This window comes from Plutella xylostella, chromosome 30 (assembly GCF_932276165.1).
Source record: "Plutella xylostella chromosome 30, ilPluXylo3.1, whole genome shotgun sequence".
Classification (NCBI taxonomy): domain Eukaryota; kingdom Metazoa; phylum Arthropoda; class Insecta; order Lepidoptera; family Plutellidae; genus Plutella; species Plutella xylostella.
Genome location: NC_064010.1, coordinates 2035199 through 2060573, shown reverse-complemented (window position 1 = coordinate 2060573; position 25375 = coordinate 2035199). Strand labels below are relative to the sequence as shown.

The 25375-nt window shown below is 37.5% G+C and overlaps 1 protein-coding gene and 1 long non-coding RNA gene across 2 annotated transcripts in view; one reads left to right on the top strand and one right to left on the bottom strand.

Moving 5' to 3' along the window:
- The window catches only part of LOC105392388 (Krueppel-like factor 8), a 65734-nt gene that overhangs the window by 16512 nt on the left and 23847 nt on the right, over positions 1-25375 (top strand). Inside the window, exon 5 of the mRNA XM_038121677.2 lies at positions 16733-16802. Coding sequence (XP_037977605.2) covers positions 16733-16802 — 70 coding nt within the window. The remainder of the gene's footprint in view (positions 1-16732; positions 16803-25375) is intronic.
- LOC125491074 lies at positions 23634-24487 on the bottom strand. Its single transcript, XR_007268104.1, has 2 exons — positions 23863-24487; positions 23634-23744 (listed from the first exon to the last, which is right to left on the bottom strand). It is a non-coding gene; the product is annotated as an uncharacterized LOC125491074 (long non-coding RNA).

The following is a 25375-nucleotide window of genomic DNA, read 5'->3' as shown; positions in this document are numbered from 1 at the left end:
GCTCGGTACTTTATGTGCAAATGTAGATTAATTTCAGATGCTATCTGTACTTTATAGGCCGTCTCGTTAGCATGTTTATAGTAAGTGGCTAGGGCCGTGGGCTTGGGATGTAGGCTAGGATTTAGTGTGCCTAGCTCAGGGCTAGTTTATATGTGACTGTACAATACACTAAAACCTATAAAAATACCTAGTCCCTTCCGAAGAAGCGTTGATCGGAAACCCCCTGATTATTATCAGTGCTAGAGGTTAAGTTAGCTTTTGTTTAAAGTTTGCTAAAAGTACCTATTTATATTAATTTGGTTTGATTTATTTAAAAATGTACTTATTTGTGTTGGGTAATTGATGTCTGAAATAAATGTATATTATTACAAACTAGTTCAAAATGAAAAGTTATAAATCAAGTACAGAAAGGTACGCTTTTTGCCAAAGAGCAATTTGTTCCAGATTTTCCGATGAAGCTCTTTTAACTACATTAAATAGAAATGGAATCATAGGGTTACAGTTGCTAAGTTTTAAATAATAAATAAATAAATTCTTTATTCACAAAAACAAGTGGTACATTACAGGGTTTGGGACTCTCCAGTTAAGTATAAACCTGTATTTGAAGAGGCCCGCTCTTTTTGTCCAATATTACATTCTTGTTTACTTATGAAGTTAAAATTATGCATATAACAATATTTTAGGTATGATAACTCATTATATTTAATTTAGTTACAGTGAAAAGTAGGTATATATGTATATTATTATTATTTAGTTCCAGTTTTGAATACAAACGTGAGCTAAGGATAAGTATTTATGCCAAAATTCGCTTATACACGAATTATTTCCCCTATTTGCTAGTATTTGGGCTTTCTTGGTTAGGTTATTAGATATACATCTTGCCTATTTATGTGTTTTATTAAATATGTTGGATAATTTATATGAGAAAGCATACACTTAATTCACTGAAAGTTCAGATCAAAGTAGATTAAACGTCAGCATAAATTCACTACAGAATGAAGCAGTTTGTTTTAAATATATGGCATAATTTTAGCATGTGACATTTCATGCTTTCCTGCAAAAGAGATCTTAGATAGTGTTCAATTTAAATTGTTAATATTGAATCGGACATTGCTCCAAGTTTACATGGGTTTCGTGAAATATTAAACACCCTGTAGTTAGAAGGTAAACTAAATTTTAAAGGTGATTCTCGTATGTCTTTTAAATACTCAAATTTTGAACTCCTGTGGCGTGAAATTTCTCCACTACTTAATTTGTAGAGAACTATTATAGGTACCTAACAGGGCTCACAAATAAGAAGTCAGTAGCAAAGCTAATCCAAAAAAGACTCTGATGCAATACCATAGAGATTACAATGGCATGGCGTGTAGTTTCATTCGTAAAATCTTATTGAGTCTAGATCCAGAATAATAAAATTAAATCTAATGGTCATAGGACAAGCAGTTAGGTGTACCTAGGCAGCCTAGTAAGGTAAATTGAATAGGACTTAACTTATTTACTGTGAACTAGTAACGATTACTAGGGTATATACTATAGATGTGGTGTAATCTCGAATATTTGACTGTACAGGGTTGCAAAAGAATAATGTTACAATATTATGACGGACGACCGAATGGCGTAGTGGTTAGTGACCCTGACTACTGAGCCGAAGGTCCCGGGTTCGATTCCCGGCTGGGGCAGATATTTGTTTAAAGACAGATATTTGTACTCGGGTCTTGGGTGTTGATATTTATATTTAGTATCTATCTATCTATGTATTTGTGTAGATATATCAGCTGTCCGACACCCATAACACAGGTTCTGCCTAGCTTGGGGTCGGATGGCCGTGTGTGAGATGTCCCCACATATTTATTATAACGAGCTTAGCCATCTCCTTCCGGCTTACGGTATCATTTTTGAAGATCCCATATCTGATAGTGGATGGATTACATACATACCTACAATGCTGACGACTGTAATCCCCGAAGGGGTAGTCAGAGGTGGCTCGCATGCGAGTCACCTGCTTTTCGCTGTACATGTTATACTCACGTGATAGGTTGCGTATTTTTGAATTAGTACAATTTACTTAGGATACACATCTAGTCTAGAATCTAGATGTGCAGGTTTCGTCACAATCATTGTTTTCCTTCACCGTAAGAGCGATGATAAACATTGTACTTAAATTCCAAAGAACTCATTGGTACATGTCAGCCCCGGGATTCGAACCGACTGAGCTACCACCACTCTACTTGCACCTTTATGCCAACAAAATGATAGGCTCGACAGTTTTGAGCCAATCCCCCGTTATGCCTAGGCTTCCTATAATCCTCATTACACCTAGCGGGTAATACTAACAGTGCTAAGATCCGCTGAACCTCTAGTACGAGTTTTGCAATTTACCAAAACGAAAAAAAAAAGTTTTCTTCTGGGGGTCTACTACAGGATTGATAGTTTGCCGAAAACTATAAAAGTTTCAGTTTTCTCACAAACAAAGTGGCGCTTCTAGCGGAAACTATCATGAAACTTTTGACAGATAATGTATGCAGGTGACAGAAGAAAACCAAAACTTTTTTCGTTTACATAAATTGCAAATTTCGTACTAGAGGCCCTGCCAAAAGTTTCATGATAGTTTCCGCTCGAGGCGCCACTTTGTATGCGAGAAAACGTATAATTACGAGCCATGAAAAAGTTCCTCTTACAAATTGTCGACAACAAATTACCCTAATTTTTAAAAACATTTTATTTAGAACTAGCTGTTCCCGCGAACTTCGCTTCGCCTTAAAAAGTTTTCCCGTGGGAATTTCGGGATAAAAAGTAGCATATGTTCTTTCTCAGGGTATAGAACATATGTATACCAAATTCCATTCAAATCCGTTTAGTAGTTTTGGCGTGAAAGAGTAACAAACAGACAGACACAGTTACTTTCGCATTTATTTAGGACTAGCTGTTCCCGCGCGCTTCGCTTCGCCTTAAAAAGTTTTTCCGTGGGAATTCCGGGATAAAAAGTAGCCTATGTTCTTTCCCAGGGTCTAGACCGTATGTATACCAAATTTCATTCAAATCCGTTCAGTAGTTTTGGCGTGAAAGAGTAACAGACAGACAGACAGACAGACACAGTTACTTTCGCATTTATAATATTAGTAAGGATAGTAAGGATTTGATCTAAACATTAACCTTTTTAGTTGGTAATATTTTGATGCACTGTTAAATGTGCTTCAATACTTCGGACGGCGTCATAAAGCTAGTCTTTTCCGCTTCGGAGTAATTTGGTGCTGTAGTCACTGGAACTTTTTCATTGCTTGTGATTTTTCCACTGTGTACACTCGTGACATCGCCGCTGCAACAGCATCCCACGGCCGGTCCAATTTCGAATCGACACCACGATCTACACTTTCTCTCGATCGACATCGGCCATCGCGGTTTCAAAACGCACCCCCAAACGTAAGTGACAAATCAATAGATCAATTAAACGATACGATCGCGCGCTCCGAACGCGCTCTATATTCAAATTCGAATGGAACCGTCAAATTAGACCGTTGGGATTTCAAAATTGGAATCGCGTACAATGGTTGCGCAAGAGATACGTTTGTCAGCTGTTTGGAATTATTTTGCGTTCGGATAGCTGATGGTTGGTGGTGATATTGTGTGTGGCTCATTACAGAATGTGGGGCGGCTGGTTGGATGTGTATAGCGATTATGGAGCGGTTAGAACACTTAGAACTGTGGATTAGGTGGAAGTGATTTTGAGCTTCTGTGAATGAAAGTTGTGATGAAAATGTTAACATTACAGCGAGTAGGGTAGGATATTATTATTTACGTATCCCCATTTTACACTTGAATAGTTAAATAGGTACTAATGTACTCGATACGGTGTCGGCAGGGGTCCAATGCTCTACCCAATTTCCGCAACAATGATAATAATGTGAACCGTATATAGAACAATTTTTATATGTATACCTACCGATATTATAAAAAATAGCTACATTTATTGTTAAAATTTTGTTATCATGTTTATATGTAGAAAAACGAGATCTAACAATGATGTCCACTCATGGACGATTATAGTCTTCTAAGGCAAATAACTGCCCTGGCCAGGAATAGAACCAGAGATCTTTGGGGTTAACCAAAACACTGCAACTTTCGCCATAGTCGGTTAGATCGTAACCAGGGATTGGTTCATCAATTATACGTAATCTCTATATTAAATTCTTGACAGATATGTCAAAAGTCAACCAATGATCCCTGGTTATGCTCTAACCCACTATGGCGAAATTGGCACTTAATGTCGTAAATTTCAATTAAGTACAGATATTTTTTGTGCTGATCTCAAATTAAGTCGTAACCGAAGCGTGTAAAATAAATGTGCTGACAACAGTTTATCGCTAAATGACAAACAGATTAACGTTCCGCCGCTGACGTGTGACAGACAGCAGACAGCATACCCGCCTCGCAATATTTATAGCCGTGGGTAATCGCAAAAAGAGTTGCGTTTTGTTTCGTTGCATTGTCGGAATCTTGCATGGGGCTATACTCCAACCTAACGACTGATTCTCAGTTTGTTCAATAAGGTAAGCGTCCACTTTTCGGTATAATACTCAACGGACGCATCGCATTCAGTACAGTATAGACACAAAACGAATCGTCGCGTGATCGTAACTGATCACTGAGCAACAACTGGCACGGTCAGCCATTGGATGGGTGGCCGATTTCAAGTGTTTCTTTTCTGGACGCTTCCGTACTTCGGACGGCACGTTAGGCCGTGGGACCCGGTTGCTGCTTCGGCAATACAGTCGTTAAGCCTAGTCAGAGGCCTTCGGGCAGCTTGAAAACATCTGACAGTCGGGTTGCCCACTTACCCGACAACTCTCTCTCTCTCAGCACAAGCTTGCTTGTGTTGGGGTCCACCAACCCGCACTAGGCCAGCGTGGTGGACTAGGCCTAAACCCTTCCTTCAATGGAAGGAGACGCGCCTCCCAGCAGTGAGGACGTGATGGGTCGGATAATGATGACACACAAAACAACACAAAAATAGTAAGGTAGACCATAGCACTGGTTTTCACATATATATGGGTATTTCTTATTCTTATAAAAAATACTGTCTTACGTAAGAATCGGCTAGCTGGAAGCACTCATAGTTGTTAGGTATGAATTAAAAAAGTAAATCATATTTTTTATCATACAGGCAAGTTAATTATAAATTAAAATACATAAGCCTTGTATTTATAGATATCAATATCCCCCCCAAAATGTCACAGCCGTGCGATGTCCGCTCACCGAATTACTCAACAAAATATTTTTCTGGAATTAATTGGTGCTTTTTCAGACAAAAAATCATTATATAATCATTTTATATGCAATTAACTTATCACAATACATATATTTCATGTTGTTTAGCTAAGTAATTTTAAACCAAAACCTTTCGTAAAGTTTGTCTGATGTTTTTTTGTCACAGCCGTGGCTCGAAATATTTACACTTGAAAAAAGGGTAGAAGTTTGCGACACGTATTTGCTATAACTATATATTTTTCTGCTATATCAACACTGTATGACCTACCCTTTCTTGGCCGGCATGAATGGTGGAGTGTAAATTAATAATAATTTTTATGTTTTTTTTTATAAATTAACACTCTTAACCTGTCCAGACCGTGTTCAAGTTATATAAGGTAAGCTCAACTGTATTGTCAGTTTGTTTTTCGTAATTTATAACTTAAACAATGTACTTACAGATAAAAGTAACAAATTGCAAAAATAATGACGAATTTTAAAATAATGTCAGGCACGGTGCGAAAATGTCACAACCATGGCAGTCACAGCCATAGCTTTCTGAGGCCATGGTCGTGACATTTTTTAACATGTCACATCCATGTCGAACATGGATGTGACGTAACTACCAAATAAATAAAAAATATAGTTATTCTGAAGGCACAAACTTTAATTTTATTTCTGTGAAAACTTTGATTTGGAATATTGAAAATGAGATTCACGCCATCAGTCATAAAGTCGAATTTTAAACAAGGAATTTAATTTGTCACAACCATACTTTCACACCTCATTTTCTACCCCTTGCAAAGCGTGTTAAGCTTGATTGAAGATATTAAAATTCATTATTTTCAATACACTTTCCAATAACATTAATAAAAAAAAAGTTAAAAAAAATAATATTTTTTTTGTTTTTTTTAAGAAATACCCATATGGTAATTGAACCACCTAGAAATTTTAGATTACCTTATTTTATGTTAATATTCATACATTGATAACACATCTACCCATTTCTTGTGCTCCTAATCTGCTTTTCTGTAATACCTAGTATAGTAAGTACCTGATAACTTAGTTGAGGTGACCACTCCGACTTTGCGAATGTAAAATATGTATGTATGTATGTAACTATGTACATATAATATATGTTGTATATCGAAGCCGTGTGTGAGATGTCACCACATATTTATATAATTTTTAAATGCTTCGTGCGCTATTCCTAGTTAGGCAACCACAGCTGACATCTACGTTCAGACCAGTCAACTAAAGCTGGCACGTTCACAGTACTCACATATCATAATCCTGATTCTATCCAAACTAATATTATAAATGCGGAAGTAACTGTGTCTGTCTGTCTGTTACTCTTTCACGCCAAATCTACTAAACGGATTTGAATGAAATTTGGTATACATACGGTCTAGCTAGACCCTGGGGAAGAACATAGGCTACTTTTTATCGCGGAAATACCACGGGAAAACTTTTTAAGGAAAAGCGAAGCGCGCGGGAACAGCTAGTATTATATAATAACGGGTACAGGCGTGCCTCTGCCAGTAAGCGCTTCATCAGATGGCCTCAAACCGTCCCCAGTTCTCAGATATATCTGCGAGCAGCCATCTTGTTAGTATTATAAACTGTCAGCACATGGCTAGTTCGTTAGGTCCTACTAACTTCGTAACTTCGTTAGTGCATCTTTTGCCTTTCCACGTATCGCATAATTCTGTTTTATACCGTAAAGCGTTGTGTTTTGTTTCTGTTGTAACCTGCGACGAAAAAGAGGTGCGTTATAAGTTTAATATGTCTGTGTATCTGTGTAACATTAAAAACCCCGGACATTCAACATCAAAAGTTGTATAACCGTTGAACGGCTAAGCCGATTTTGATAAAATATGGCTGAGAACACTCGTAGTAACATTATCAATAACCCTACAAAAAAAAAGTTTCATCCGTTTCGGAGCTACGACTCTACAACACAGAGATACACAGATACACATAAACCCCCTTATTCGTAGAAAAGTTATGGGACGTTTTGTCCCTCTCTTACAAAGAACAATTTGTTGATCTTATAACACCACTCTTTTTCCGTGGGGTGTTAACAACTCTTGCAGTTACTAAACATGCATGCATATAATATACCTATGTCTATATACGTGTCGTGATATATGCAATAGGTATATAATAATAATTGCGATGCCGGCGAGCCCATCCGACGGTTGCCTAAGTGCCACGCCTATGCGCCGCGCACTGGGACTTTCAATGTGTAGGCTGCAGTTTTATCAGTGCTCCACCCAATAGTCTTGGCGTGTCGGTGAGAAAAGTATTGGGATAGGGTTTAGAATAGAATACCCTTTATTTTGCAGCATTAAAGAAAACATTACAATATCACTATTTATATATAAAATTGTATAAAAAAGGCGGTCTTTTTGCTTAAAGCAATCTCTACCAGACAACCTTTGGATGGAAGAGACAATTTTAACATAATTAATGGGAGTAGAGGCGCAAGGTATACTACAAGTTTATCTCCTTATTAAGAGAATTGAGGTGTTAATTGGTGAAAGACGACATGGGGTTGCCGTAGATTTAATTTGGACAGAGCCAGACTATAGTTATAAGTCCTGGACTGCCCAGGGTAATCACAATTATACAGGGTGTTGCAAAAAGGGTACTCAGGATGTACAAATAATACAGCTTGTTGCAAAAGCGGTATACTAAGCCGAAAGGGTGTGACTCAACGATTCAATCTGAAGGGCTAGCACGGTGCACATTTAATACGTGACAAAAGTTCTCCGTCGCGTCTTGAGGCTGCGCGATGTGAGTGAGCGCGATGCAAAACTTTTGTCGAGTCATTCGTCAAGTCGCGCGCTTTAAACTCGCGCGCCACGCGCGAATTGCCCTTCCCGTATTTACCTACTTTTTTTGTCGTCAACTCGCTCAACTGTGAAAATATGTAGAGTCAGCCACAAAAGTTATAATTTATTATGCTTAAAGTAACTACTTAAAATGTAAAGGGTATTTTATAGGACTTTACTTTAAAATAAAATCAGTAATTAATCTCGCTTGGCAAACTGTTCTCTTCGAACACCTCCAAACACAGCAACCATTTTTATTTGTTCGGTTTTTGTTATATTTATAACCTGCACGAAGCAGTACCGACTTTCCTCGCTGGGATGTTATGATTTCATGTGCAGTTTTATTACTAGATGGACCTGCTTGCGATGAACTTCCTGGAAGTAATTGTTACAGTTAGGTCTGTCTCTTTGACCAATGAAATAAACGAAATTTGTTTTAAATTTTAGTGCTAATTCGATATTTAATGTAACGGTAACACAACGAAAACGTAACACTGTGTTTATATTACGGCAAAGTAGACTTGGTAATATAGTAAAGTTAATTTATTATAGGCTTACCCCCACAATACATCAAAATCAGTAAAAACTGCCACATTTTAATATTTTTGCGCTGTACTTTAGACTGTCAGTAATGCACTGTACATCTCTGCTTCGAATTTGGAGTAACACTAAAACGACGTCACTAAAACAATGACGTTTTAACCCTTTAAACCGATTTTTGCAACAAAAACTTGAAGGACATAGCTATGACAGGTAAAATTTGCGCACGGGATGAGAGAGATAGCAAACTTGGGTATCATGCGTCATAGGTCACATCCCCTTTTGCCTCATTCCGCACTTCCAACATAGCTTTATTGTATCTTTATCCCGAAATCAAAGCATCTTCTTTAATGGCGACTGTCTAGTTCTAGTCGGTATCTTCTTACGCTAATCAACCAGGGAAACAATATTTAACTATATTTTTTAGTTTCAATTCGTTTGCATCTGACCGTACTTTACATGGGCTCGCGAGTTGACGATATAAAAAAACAGAAGATGCCAAGTCGCGTGGCGCGCGACTCTTAGGCGCGCGACTTGACGAACGACTCCTTTTGTCACGTCTTACTCGTAAATGCGCCACTTGCTACTAGCCCTGAACAACTTTTGCTCTACAACTTATAGTAATTAGGGAAAAAACTGCATAGAGAGAAGGTTGTTCGCTTATGATAACTTTGTACACAGTTTTATTTAATTTGCTGTCAATCGAGCACTGATAAAACTCCTTCCTACATAAATAACGCGTTTTTATTACTCGTGTGAAATATGGGTAGATATGCTGTCCGGACGCACAAGTGTATGGGTTATCAGTTAGTAGCGGCTATATTACCGGTGAAGTACCGGGTTCTAATACTAGCTATGATGTAATATCTTTCCTGTGAACAAAATGGTGTCACATAGAAAAAACAAGAAAAAAAGTGACGGTAAGAATAGAATAGAATAGACTATTGCTTTATTGAACACCACATAAATCAGACATACAAAAAAAACATACTTATAGACTAGAACTAATGTACAATAGGCGGCCTTATCGCTGAGAGCGATCTCTAACAGGCAACCTTATATGTTGCGGAAACAAATTGACGAATTAGAGGGCGGTGTACCAATAATAACAAAATAATAATAATAATATATCTATATACCTACTTATAATTTTAAGGTAAGTATTTGGTTAACTGTAAAACCGTTTTATGTTGAATGTTTTTTATGACAAACATTGTACCAATGAATGGAGTCACAAATCTACTAACCGAACTGATTCAAAATAAGAGCTCAGGGGTGTTATTTGACGAGACGTTTCTTTTGCACTGACGCTCCATCTTGTTCGTATATTGATAATCTAAGAGCCACAAGTCTAAGGTCATTATTGACGGAAATTCATATAAATGTGCACATACACTCACGGGCAATGAAAAAGTTCCATTCAAAAAATCACCAAATTACACCGAAACTGAAAAAACTATCTTAATGACGCCTTCTGCAATATTTAAGTGCATTTATCGGCGCATTAGAATATTACCAACTAAAAACATAAATATTTTGTTCAAATTTCCTATTAAATGTTTAAAAAAATTGACGCCATTTCGTCTTTGCCCATGAGTATATTTTCAGCACAGTTCGCTATTACAACGCTATTATTACATTCGGGCGTTGCCTACCTAACAGTGAATAAATGCAGTTCCTTGTAGCAACTATATGATTATTTTTGAGCCAATTATGCCGCGTTACAAAAACAGTGATAACTTCTGATAACTGTTAAGTAAGTTATTATGATGGATAGCGTAATTCTGCAGAATATAGGTACTTATACGTTTTTTTTTACTAACAATATAAAGTTCCAGTGACTAAAGCACCAAATTACTCCTAAACGTCCAGCTCCATGACGCCGTCTGCAATATTGAAGTTAGTACAGTAAGGGGCAGATAAACCTGACCCCCCTCAGAAGCATTGTTAGTAAGAGCGGGGGGGGTCAGGTTTCTTTGCACCTGACCGTACATTTAACAGAGCATCAGAATGTTGGTTATATTTTGATGCCAATGACCAAAAACTAAAATATTGTATTCAAATATAATAAATCAATTTATAAAAAAAATTTGACCATTTACATTTGAATTTTTTAAAGATAAAGATATAGATAAAGAAACATTTATTCGACACATAGACAGCAACAACAACAAAAAGAAAAATACAGAATTAAAGAAAAGAAATACATATACAAAATAACAAGGCCAAAAAAAAATTGAACATGAGACAAAAACAAAAATACAAAAATTAAGCGGAACTTTTTCATTGCTACCGAGTGTACTTACATAGTTGTAGCATGTATTTGATGCACCAACAGAGAGTGAAGATGGGCTTGGCAAGTCGGTGACTGCAATTATAATGTTGCATAGATCACGACTCTGTAAGATGTAGGATGTGTGGAAAGAGAGACCAGTGTGCTAAAGGAAAGTAATAAGGGCCTGTTTCGCAATGTGTGGATACTGGCCTGTGGGATAAAAGACTTGCTGTCACTATCTGTAATTATGTTTTATGGCAGATTTTTCAATAAGTGTTGTGTAGTGTCAAGTAAGCCAGATAAGTGTTATCTGAGGAATAAAATTGTTGCTGTCGCTGTTGGATCACATATAAAATAGTTGCTGTAGTATTTGACAATGACAGCAACAATTTTATTCCTCAGATAACACTTATCTGACAATTGAAAAATTAGACAGTGATGTCTCTTATCCCACAGGTAGCCAGTATCCAGACATTGTGAAACACGCTCTAAGAGTGGCTTGTTTCAATGCTATGTCTTGTATAATTTTCCCTTTTTTGTATACTTATTGTTTAGAATGTCCAGTTAACTCACCCCTAGTATACACAGCTCACACAACTAGTTTAGTTTAGAAGAAAACTAGAATTTAAACGTGTAGGGCCCTACATCAAAAACTTAGACAGTATTTAACAGAGGTTTAGCGCAGTCAACAGTCTAATCTGGTTTTAAACACCTGTTCAACAATGTTTAAATTTTTGGGGTAATACAGAAAGTGTTTACGAGTACTTATATATTTTTGTAGCTGTAGAATGTTTTTTTCAGTAGTTGCTTTTTATATATTTTTTACTAAAAGCTAAAGCGATCATGCAAGTCCATATCATTTGTATCATACATAGTAATACTATGACTAACTATGCCACGTTGATGGATAAGCCTACAAGAATTTCCTTATTAAATCACTAATTACATAATAATAATCAAGTTACTTAGTAATACCGTTGTCAATATGGCGAGTACAGTCTAGCCATGCACTTATCTGGCCACTACGGGACATAGGCCTTATTCTAGAATTCTATACATTTTTATACATACCTATAATATTACATATAAGTATATATAAGTTATATGATATGACTTGTAATGTTTCTTTTGACAACTTCTTATTTGCGTGTCGTTGAAAAATACTAGGTATACGTTGTTTCAGCTATGAGGATTCCTGTGATGTTATGGAGACATTTTGAGTTTTACGGTTTTAGAGATATCCCAATTCCCATCATGAAGCTCAGTAGATTTTGTCTATGGTGTGAGTCGTATCCAATCAAATGTAATAAATTCAACTAAATTCGCAATAGTATTTGTGCGTGATTCGGAAAATTAGGATCTGTCTTAGATTAGGAATCATCTTAGCTGAAACGAGATATAGCTCCCGGTTTCATAAGACGAACTGTCAGTTTTTAGTTTTAACTATCTGTATCATCCCATCGTCAAATGGCTTTATAACCGCACGTTCAACGCTAGTCCAGTCCAGAATACCCCGACATCTAACTAGCGAGTGCTGCCACGCCTATGGCGCGAGGCTGTAAGGCAAAAACTAGTTTATTAGTGGACTCCAGTGATCACAACCCGCCTGCCCACCTAATAGACTAATGCCTTGTTTCACCACACTCTGTTAGATTATTAACACCCCTGTTACATTATAACAAGGGATAAGTTGTTGACTTTTGACGCATCTGTCAAAAATCCAATGTGGAAATTTTATTTTTGATGACACTTACAATGTAACAGGGGTGTTAATGATCTAATCTAACAGACTATGGTGAAACTAGGCCTTAAGGTAAGCGTCCAACTTTCGGCACGCAACGGACGCATCGCATTCGGTATTCTTTGGATAGAAATTCCCTCAAGTGCGTCCACTTCATCGGCATTGGCAAAGCCGTTACTCCATACATTTGACGGTCGAATGGCGTAGTGGTTAGTGACCCTGACTGCTATGCCGAAGGTCCCGGGTTCGATTCCCGGCTGGGGCAGATATTTGTTTAAAAGACAGACATTTGTACTCGGGTCTTGGGTTTTGATATTTATATTTAATATGTATCTATTTGTGTAGATATATCAGCTGTCCGATACCCATAACACAGGCTCTGCTGCCTAGCTTGGGGTCGGATGGCCGTGTGTGAGATGCCCACATATTATTATTATAGAATTATGTTATGTTTTGATCTTCTTTTTTTCTTTTTTTTTTTTTTCTTTTTTGCACACCCGTACTTTTTGATCCTTGTACCTCCTGCAGGTTGACTGGCAGAAAATGCTTTTAGCATTAAGTCCACCTAATTGTACATTATTACGATTGTAAATTGTGCAATAAAGTATAAATAAATAAATAAATAAAATTATTTATTAGGTGGACGCTTACCTTTAATGTACTGTTGACAACGGAGATATGTATCCGCCAGTACCAATAGTTTGAGGCTGAGAGTCAGTAGTACAGATAGATGAGTTGAAGAATATTACCGATACAGATTATTCTCCTTACTGACAGAGCCTTTGTGAAATTTATTTCTTTACTAGCTGTTCCCGCGCGCTTCGCTTCGCCTTAAAAAGTTTTCCCGTGGGAATTCCGGGATAAAAAGTAGCCTATGTTCTTTCCCAGGGTCTAGACCGTTATGTATACTAAATTTCATTCAAATCCGTTCAGAAGTTTTGGCGTGAAAGAGTAACAGACAGACAGACACAGGTACTTTCACATTTATAATATTAGTAAGGATTTATTCAACTCTTTCTTGTACAAATATTAAGAAATGAAGTTACAAAGGGTGGACTTAATCCTAAAAGCATTTTCTGCCAGTCAACCCGCAGGAGGTACAGGAAAATAGGTAGTATGGTGGTAGAGTAATGTTTCTTTCAGGTTTAGCATCATTCGTTAACAGTCAGTACATAAAAAATATACATTACTAGCTGTTCCCGCGAGCTTCGCTTCGCCTTAAAAAGTTTTCCCGTGGGTATTCCGGGATAAAAGTAGCCTATGTTCTTTCTCAGGGTCTAGACCATATGTATACCAAATTTCATTCAAATCCGTTCAGTAGTTTTGGCGTGAAAGAGTAACAGACAGACACAGTTACTTTCGCATTTAAAATATTAGTTAGGATGTGTCTGATGCCACTCGGGATGGCGTCTTTGCACCCCCATTCATTGGAATCCTACAGTGTTTATGTTAAGTTACAATTGTAATCAAATATGAGGTAATATAGCAATGTTGCTAATTACTCTAGGCAGGTACTTACTCATCCAGCACAATTACTGGTATCGGCATTATACAGGGTGTTGTGTAAATGAAAATGTAATCCGCCAAAAGAGGATGGGCAAAAATATATGGGAGCTGGGACCACCCTCCAATAGCAATAAGACTAACATCGTTGGATAGGTCTTGTCAATAGGAATAACTTTTGCTATGACAGCTTTGTTGTCACAGTTGTCCGTTCAGAGATATATGACTTATAATTTCCGATACTCGTCAGTTCATCTTACTGCTATTGGAGGGTGGTCCCAATCTGCCCATTGTCATTTGGTTGCACTAGTGACTAGTTATTATTCTGTGGCTGTGGCTGAGTGACGTATCACAGTCACAACTATTGTTCCACCCGGATACAAATTTTCCTTATTTTTTTATATACAGGCTGTTGCATAGTACGCTGAAAGCCGACTTAGTCATTCCGAACAAAAAAAATTGCAACGACTTTTTCTTCCAAATATTTATTTCTTTAAAATTTTTTTTGGAACATCCTGTATTCAATTCTGCTTGTCAAGGGGCTTGTTAATCAATAAATCAATAACACATCGCACGCTCGCCCGCCCCGGTTGATGATATCGATCATTGTGTGCGAAACTGTTGTGTTTTTGTATAACAAGTTAAATGATTTAATTTTTTCCGTCCGCTCGCCGTCTGAGGTTCTCAAACTTTTGTGTAGAAAGATTTTTTAATACGAGCTAGATGGTGTGTCAGTGCAAAAGAAATGTCTCATTATGTCTCGTCAAATAACACTTAACCTATACCTAATATCCTTATACCGTTGAGCTACTGTATTTATTGGTACAATAGTTGTAATTAGATTCAACTAAACACTAAATGTCGCATACATGAACGACTAAGCCGATTTTAACAAAATATGGCTAAGAACACTCGAGGTAACCTTACCTACGACCCTAAAAAACAATCTGAAAATCGGTTCAGCCGCTTGGAGGCTACGCTACTACAGATAGATACACACACATACGCGTTAAACTTATAACCCCCCTTTTTTCCATCGAAAGTTAAAAATAATCTCTTTGCAATACTGTCTTAAGTTTGAGCACCACTGACAAATGCATTAGCGGTGTGATATACCGTGTACGTTTTACTATATCGTATTTTAAGTCTAGCTAACAATGTGTTCGCTCCACTTTCTATGGCTAGGGCTGGTCTAGCCAAGGCTGAATGCACGATCATGTTTACAACTCAACGATACAGGGTGTTCCAATTAGGGTAGATAGATAGATAATATATATTATATTTATGAAATACTAGCTGTTCCCGCGCGCTTCGCTTCGCCTTAAAAAGTTTTCCCGTGGGAATTCCGGGATAAAAAGTAGCCTATGTTCTTTCCCAGGGTCTATACCATATGTATACCAAATTTCATTCAAATCCGTTCAGTAGTTTTGGCGTGAAAGAGTAACAGACAGACAGACAGACAGACACAGTTACTTTCGCATTTATAATATTAGTTAGGATTTATGAAGTATTCGTGTGTAAATAATATAATTTATATTTATCATTTCTTGTATTATGTATATTTTATGTATTTCTTTTAAGTTAATTATCAAGTGACTTTTTAGTTTTTCCTGCTTTCATATATTTTTTTGCACCTTTTTACTTGTACCTCCTGTAGGTTGGCTGGTAGAAAATGCTTTTAGCATTAAGTCCACCTTTTGTACACTTATATCTCATATTTGTGCAATAAAGTATTAAATAAATAAATAAATAAATAATTCTTTATTGCACTCAGAAATTACAATAGAATATGCACAACATGGACGGTACAAATGGCGTCCTTATTACTATGAGTAATGTAAGCTAAGAAAGGGCTCATCATTTTAAACAATTACGCTGTGGCTACATCGTTCAGCGTGCGTGACGCATTGTTTAACATGCTTTCGGATTAAAGTACAAGTTAAATTAACATACAGAAATAGAAAATGTCTTTAAATTAGATATTTATATGTTGTTTTATTTATTTATTTAGTGTATGTACTGTTTAAGTAGTATATATATTTTATGTATGTATATACATACATATATATGTATTTTAAAAATATTTAAAGGGTATTGTTTTCCAAGTTTTCTGGTGACTCTTTTCACCCCTCTTCCCAGATATGTAATCTTTTAGGACACCGTTATACCGTATAACGGTGTCCTAAAAGTACATACAGTACATACACTAAATAAATATAATACAATAAGTATAACTTATACCTAAATAAAATTTAGGAGTTCCCTCACATTTTATTCTACAAGTAACGATTCGCAATAGCTATATTCTCAAGTTTTTTGGCTTCTGAACGAAGCCCATTGCAGATGAAATCATTTAATTTCACCTTTTATACCTTGTGTCATTCAATCAAGGTTATTATTAGCATTTTACAATCACATTTTTTGAGCAATTTTGTTCTTATTTGCACACCCGTACCGTTCGCTCTTTGTAGGTACATCCTGCAGGTTGACAGGCATGAAATGCTTTTAGCACTAAGTCCACCTGATTCTACATTAATTAGTGTTTTAAATTGTGCAATAGCGAATAATGAAATCCTCCTCTCTTGTCCGCAGGCGTGCGGCCCGCCAGTGCAGGTGGAGCCCGTGGACCTCAGCGTGAAGCGACGCCGCCTGCGGTGTGCAGGTCAGTACTACTCATCATACACGCATCCTTTATTTACTCAGAAAATACACATCACGAATACAAAGCAACATCAATAGGTACCTACAGTTATAGAAGATGAAGATAGTAATAACAATAATTTGTGGTGTGTATTGTGTCAGTAAAACGGCTCTGACTCAGCATGTCCTGTACAAAAATGTATACAGCGCTAGTAATTCTGCCTGAACCAGCGAGTGGAGGTCTAGTCACCAAAAGTAAAATAAAATAAAACACTATATTTAAAGGATAACATAATATATTATATTTAATTTTCTATGTGCTCCGAAGGAAGTACTTACTTACTGTGGAGAGTGTTGATATTTTAAAACTTTAAAACAATACATAGCATAATGAGTTCTTGTGATTTCATCACCATCTTCATCAGGCCCTACGCTCAGCACAAGCTTGCTTGTTTTGGGGTCCACCAACCCGCACTGGGTTTGGTGTATTGGATTTTTGGTATATGGATAATTAACAGATAAGTTAAGTTAAGAATCAAAGATTGCCAATTTTTGGTGCCACCAATACTACAATCGTACTCATTGCTCATCGCATGCATCTTTCATTCATCAGAATTGCCCCGCAGGAGCAAATGTACCAGAAGGTACCACCTCTATGCATAACCATTACAGATGGGTATCCACCATGATTCACGAATACGGTCTATATTTAAATTGACTTCACGATCGTAACTCACGAAGCCTTACTTCGTACCACTGCAATATCACCCTTATTGTTACCGAATTAAGGCTTTTTGTTTGTTAAAGGGGGAAGATTCTGGTGACATTCATAATACGATCTAGGTTTCTATTGTGAAGCTGCCGGTTTGTTTGAATCAATTAGCAGAATTGGAATTGTAGTATCTGATTGGGCGGTTCTAGGGATTTCCGTGTCTAGTGGAAAGAGTCCTATCCACAGACATATATGACAATAGAGGCCCAAGAATACTTGCACGTGTCAAAATGTTGTAAAATATACAACTTTTGGCAGGTACATTTAAGTTCTGTCCAGCTGAATATTCCTGTACAAATTTTGGTACGCGCGGTTTTCATAGAAATGAGTGCATTTGTGGCATCTAGTGTCATATATGTATTATGTCTGTAAGCCAATGTCCAGCAGTAGACGATCCAGTTACCGAATTATCAGCCACAACACAAGTCTACCAATCTGCTTGAAGTCGGTTAATCATAAGTCGAATGCCCACTTACCCGACAACTCTCTCAGCACAAGCTTGCTTGTGTTGGGGTCCACCAACCCGCACTTGGCCAGCGTGGTGGACTAGGCCTCAACCCTTTCTTCATTGGAAGGAGACCCGTGCCCCAGCAGTGGGGACGTGATGTGTCGTGATGATGATGATAAGATCCTATCTGGTGGACCGGTAGCCTAAGAATGCCTTATACTCAAATTACACGATCTCTATTGCGGCTACCTGTTTTGAAACTACCAAGCCACTGACAGATACACACGATATATAAATTTATAACACCTCTCCGTCTCAATATAGAGGATTAAAGTAGCTTAACAAGCAATTAACTTCTAACCAAGCTTTTATGTCGAACCGATATGAATAAATTTATAAGGATTACTCGCAGCTAACAATGCTCGTAAATCAATGGAATAATTGTGTTGCTACCGACTACACAAGGAACTAGTGTGTGCAGTGGCGTGCCCAGAAATAGGTGCACCTGAGATATTTTCTGATATTATGGACATAGCTTGGCCAGCGAAAGATGTCCAAATAAAAGCAGCACATGCTGAGCAGGGCACCTTTTGCCGAAACTATTTTTTATATAAATAATTATGTTTGGTATTAATATTAAGTGTTTCTTTCCGTATGGTGGCAACTTGCATAAATTATTTTTCTTTCTTTCTAAAACGGCGGCAAATTTAAAAATCTACCTGAAGCCACATTGACAGATTATCTATGGCTACTCAGGGTGGGATGAATGTATCCGACTGATTATTGAGTAACTTTACTGATCTATGTACTATGGTTCTACCTTTTTAGGCCTAAGATTTATTAGCCTAATCTCGTATTGCATAGTAACGTTTGGTCAAAGTCTCGTTTCGCCGAAAACCGTTTGATATAAATCTCGTTTCGTGAAAAGTTATTTCGCATAATCTTGTTTAGCATGATAATGGTATGTCCAAATCTTGAATAGCCTAATAATGTTATGGCATAACTTTATACAAAGTAATAATTTTCGTTTGTCTTTAACTTTAACGGAGCGTCTACATACATAGCGCAAACTGGTGCCTTGTATTGTTTCCGCTGTTTGGAAAACTGGTTTTTATGAACATGTGGAACCTAAAATGCTTCTCCTCGATTTGCTCGTCGTCGCACCTATTTTTAGGTTTCGATCTCATGGGGTTTGTAATAATTATATTGGTCTTTAACTTTCGATTTTTTGATCATACAATATCGTGATTTTCGGGATGTAGGAGAAAAATACCACAATTTGTACATTTAAAACATAACTAATTAATATACTTATTTATTAAGATAACATTAGGAGAATCAAGATTATACATAGGTATAGACGAACATAAATTTGAGAAAACGAGACTTAGGTGTTTCAAGATTGTGCCTAAAGACCTTTAGACGAATCGAGCCTTATGCCACATAAGTCTTGTGTCATCACAAAGTGAAGATTCGACCAAAAAAGTTTAGACCTTACGAGTTATGCGAAACGAGTTTTGGGAAATAAAGATTAGGCCAGATGAGGGGAACCCATGTACTATTCATTTGATAAGTTACATTATGTATACTAAGCATGCTGTTTGTTTTTCAAAAAATAAACAAATAAAATATAAAATTATGGGCCAACTCTGAAATTGTGAAAATTGCAGGTTGGCTTCGATATTCGAGGTCAATTGTGTCGTCTTATGGCCTATCGCAGAGAGGACGGCATGGTAAGGGAATTTAAAAAGCAGCATGGCATTGAAAAATACCTTTCAATGTCACGGCTTTATTTTATTGCAATTTACAAAATAAACAATAAAATAAATGTCGTCCCAGTGTGCGTAGGCCATTAATATTTATACCACCTCAGTATAAAGTTCCTTCATACAACTGCAGTGTCCTTATTTCCCTGTCTGCAACTGTATACAGGGTGGTATGTGCAGCACATCCGCCACAAGTGGCTGCGAGCTGTTGAGCTTCGCATCCGCGTCATCTCGACGACCTTGGGACATCCTGATGAGCTTGCATACCTAGGTCCAGTGTGAAATGTGTCGTCTTAATATTGATTATGAAAAATACTCCTATCAATGATATCGATTCTGAAGGCACAAATTAAATTATATTAATTTTAGTACTGTCTAAACCTTAAATTATTTGTATGAATGTTTCTGTTAATCTCATTTCCTACAAGCAAAATTTTGTGTTTGGCATAGCTAAAATCAAATTTTCTGGCTTTAGAATCGACATAAATTTTGGGATAACATAACATACACATATCGATAATTATGCACATTGAGAAGTAATATTTGTCATATGTATCAACTGATCACTGAAGTTAAGCAACACATGGCACGTTCCCTCACTGGATGGGTGACCGATTTCAAGTGGATGTTTCTGGGCGCTTCCGTGCTTCTGACGGCACCCTAAACCGTGGAACAAAAAGGAAAAAAAAAATTAAAAGTTAGAAGGGCCGGTACCGTCAGTATCAAAAGTCGTTATACAAACCCCACCGCTACTTTTACTGACTTTACATACATATACACAGGGTGTTCTAATTCGCGAGCCATGTTCGCAGCGCCCAGTGGCCTACTACAAGGCGATACGGCTACACCAGTGGCTCTCAACATTGGGTTTATTTTGGGATAATCCCGGAATTTGCATCAGATCAAAAGGAATGTGAATAAGTGACTAGCTATTTATGTAAAGAAGTATGCCCAGGTTTTCTCTGGATCAGAAAAATATATTATTGGGGTAAAAGAGTTCTCGATTGATTACAACAGACAGACAAGCGTAGCTTGGGACGCCCTTCTGTCCGCAAAATCGACGATCTCAGAACGCCGTTCAGCCGTTTGCATGCTAAAACAAGCAGATACACAGGGACGTTAAACTTATAACACCTCTCTTTTTAAAAACCACAATGGGAGAGGCCTGTTATGTATGGTGCATCTTGTTGGCTGACGAAATCTATAAACAAATGTTTTTCATAAATGCCATTCGAGTCTACTATACGTTTTTTACCCTGTTTTAATATATATATAAATGAGTACTGCGACTTATGGCATCTCTGGTTTCCACCAGAGGTTAACTTGCACTTAAGAATAACTAATGGGCTAACTTTAACCAGCTCGATATTAAGTGGCGAGCGACAAGACATCACGACAGTGCATAGATACGCTCCCTTTCACCAAGCGTGGACTTTAGTTAAATATAAAGGTGTGTGTATGTAGGAGTAGGAACATAGAGTACCTAATAGATTATAGAATTATTATTGGTTATGGTGTTCCTTTTATAAACTGTCTCTTGTAAATATGGCGTCTAGCACGAAAGATTGTTGTCTGTTTCTTGGGTGTAAATTAATTAAATAAAGATTGTTTAAGTGCATCGGCGGCTTTTATTTTCATCCCACAACTTTTGGGGGCTCGTCCGGGATGGAAATAAGCCAAAGGTGCTGAAGATGTACATAAAGGTGTAAATAACGTTGTAAATACGGGTCCGTGTTGGTGAAGGATTTCCAAGGATTTCACACACGGAAAAGATGGCGGCGCTCACTAAAGCGAAAATATGGTGAAAATTAAAATTTAATAATAGTGAATTAAATTGAGGTGAAAAAATAGAAGGTGATAATGATGTAAATACGGTGAAGGTGAAAAGAAAAGGGTGAAAAATTTATTACTAAGACGACATGATGATGGCGCCAGCGACAATCCCACGGTTCTCGGGAGCAGACCCGACATACCCGGCGGCAAGGTGGCTGGAGGAGATCAGCGACAACGCGGAGGTGTTCGGCTGGTCACCTTCACAAAAGCTGCTGATGGCGCGACGGGCACTGACTGGTGTGGCAGGTCTGTGGCTCCGCACGGAGAATACATTCAAGACCTTTGAAGAACTGCAGCGGGCTCTGCTGGAGGAGTTTCCCTACGATGCCAACCCGAAGGTGATCCACGAGCTCATGACAAACCGTAAGAAGAAGCGTGATGAGAGCTGTTATGAGTACATGCTGGTGATGAAGGAGCTGGGGAAGCGCGGTGGATTCGAGGACTATGTAGCAATACAATATATAGTTGATGGTATCGAAGACTGCGTGATACACAAGGTCATGCTATATGGTGTCACGACCTATCCAGATCTGAAGGAGAAACTAAAGATCTACGAATATATGAAAAGAAAGATGGAGATGAGTGCGCGAACGAGAAGAGAAAGCCCGGCTAGATGGTACAGCTGCACAGGAGGCGAACGACCGATAGACGACGTGTCGGTAAAGCAGGACCCTGAACAGCAACAGAGCAGCGGATGCGGAGACAAGTTGGTGGTGTCGGTAAAACAGCACTCGAGTATGTTCGAGTACGAAGTCAGGATGGACGAGGCCAACAAACGGAGTAATGATTATTCGGAGGAAACAGAAGTGACAGCGATAAAGAACGAATACGAGAAATGTCAACGTCAGACGGAAGTTGTAAATAATAAGCAAGTTTTACAGAATAAAAAGGAGAAAAGTAGCAAAGAGGTACCAATAGAGCTGGAGAGTATTAAGGAGGAAAAGATTGTTGAACATAAAGTTGAAGAGGTATGTGAGACAAAGGTGGAAGAAAAAGTTGAAAAGGTAGTTAAAAAGGAGCATTTTTCAGGCGAGTTTGCTAATCTTGTGAAGAAGAAAGATGGCCAAAAAAGATATGTAGAAAGACGATTTCAAGATGGTTTGATGGAGAATAAAATACTTTACGAAGGGAACAAGAAGAAAATGATGGTTTCAAGAGTTATGGAGATAGAGAGGAGGGTACACGAGAATGGTACTTTCTCAGCAAAGATGATGAAAGAAGCGATGGACAAAGATTATCACATACTTCGTTGAATACATGAAGCGATGATTTTTATTAGTTTTTATTTGTGTGATGATGATGACGATGAATGAATGACGAAGAATGAGTATATTTTTATTGAAGTTGTATTTTAGTCTGGGGCACATTTTTATTTTCAAAGAAGTTGTTGTTTGCGTTAGTTTCGGTGTTGTAATGTTATGTATATTTGTTTGTTCTGAAGTTTACATTATAGAGTTGTTATATTGTCTTAAGAATGTAGTTAGTAAAGATTTTTATGTTGTTCAATTTTCGATCTTTGTAATAGTCTGAGGGCAGACTATCTGCAGGATGGCCGGGTTGTAGGAGTAGGAACATAGCGACATAGGAACATAGCGGCTTTTATTTTCATCCCACAACTTTCCCCCAAAAGTTGTGGGATGAAAATAAAAGCCGCCGATGCACTTAAACAATCTTTATTTAATTAATTTACACCCAAGAAACAGACAACAATCTTTCGTGCTAGACGCCATATTTACAAGAGACAGTTTATAAAAGGAACACCATAACCAATAATAATTCTATAATCTATTAGGTACTCTATGTTCCTACTCCTACATGTATATATTATATTTAACTAAAGTCTGTTTTTAATCTCAGATACTAAATTCACAAATTCTGAACGTTTCATCAACAGTCGATTTTCCCGCGATTAAGTGTTCAAGTGATACTAGGTTGACTAGGCTTAAACCCTTCCTTCATTGGAAGGAGAACCGTGCCCCAGCAATGGGGAAGTGATAGGTTGTGATGATATACAGTTAAAGTAGGTGTATCTACTTACAACAGTGTTATTCGCGACGTGCAGACAGAATTTTCAAACAACATCCCTCCATGTTTGTGTAATTACCTACTACATAGTAGTGGTTCGTTATGTTCGCAGCATACATTCTGGAATAAATGTACACAAGGTCAAAAAAGAATAAAACCACCGTGTCTAAATAAATTCCATGAAGGTAAATATTTAAATAACATGTAAGTATTTATTATGAAATATATGACTACTTACCTCATACACATAACTTCTCATTACTTATAATTTATTAAAGTTTAACATTTCACATTTTTCACAGCGTATTTCATACTTTATTCAATCTGTAATTTAGCACGTAGTAGTGAGTGTGCAGCGCGGCAGCGTCGCGTGATCTGTACCTGAAAGCCGCGTGCCCGGGGACAGGGAACTGAAATCACGAACCGGTTTGAACTGGAATGTACCTGCAAACCTCGGGTTCACAATGGCAGCTGTGGTGTACGCTCACTATCAGAACATGCATAGGTACACACACATATAATAAATATACTTAATGTATTTATTAGGTCAGTGGCATCACAGGGGAAGCGGCTGAAAATCAGCGCGGTAGTAGGTATAAACCCCTATCACCGCATAAGCTGAGCCGCCGTCCGTTTCGGTGCTTGGCAACACACACCTATGTTTTGTTTTTGTTTCCTTTGTAGCTGTACAGTCCAACTGAAAAGTCTTTATCATTGTAATTAAAAGTTAGGATCCACTTCCGTTTTCAGGACCTTGTACTGTACCTACCTTGTTTTTATTTTTATTTTTTGTGTACTTTTAACTTTTTTTTTTGTTTGTATTTGGTGTGTGTTTGCAGTGCACTGAATAAACGTTTTCTTTCTTTCTTTTCTTTCTTTCTGATACATGTATCCTAACTAATATTATAAATGCGAAAGTAACTGTGTCTGTCTGTCTGTCTGTCTGTCACTCTTTCACGCAAAAACTACTGAACGGATTTGAATGAAATTTGGTATACATACGGTCTAGACCCTGGGAAAGAACATAGGCTACTTTTTATCCCGGAATTCCCACGGGAAAACTTTTTAAGGCGAAGTGAAGCGCGCGGGAACAGCTATATTTAAGTAAAGTCTGTTTTTAATCTCAGATACTAAATTCACAAAATCTGAACGTTTAATCAACAGTCGATTGTCCCGCGATTAAGTGTTCAAGTGATACATATTACATACATACACAATATATAGTTGAAGGTATACAGGGGGGGAAATTATCAGTGATTCGGACCGTAGCGTAGTAGTAGTGTAATACATATTTGCCTATAAAAAACAAAAAAATCGGGGATAATTATTATTAACGTGACGTATCATCTGTTCCTTATTTATGCGTCCATATAAGTCCTCTCGTTTAATCCATAAGTTTACGGACACCCTGTAGTCAGAAATGATAATCCTTTCATCTCGGTGCCAATTCTAAGTCTTGCACTATTCTATTCTATTCTATTCTCTGTTTTCCACACCACGCTGGTCCACTGCGGGTTGGTGGGTTCACATATCTAGATGTGCTAGATCTAGATATGCAGGTTTCCTCACGATGTTTTCCTTCACCGTAAGAGCGATGGTATACATGTCTAGTCTTGCACTAGTTTTGTCACCGACTCGCTCTGAAGATAATATTTTACTTTCGACTGAAAATATACACTTTATTTCAATATCGTGATTATAAAAAATATCTGGGGAATAATTTGCATTCTACTCGCATCATCTAAATTCAT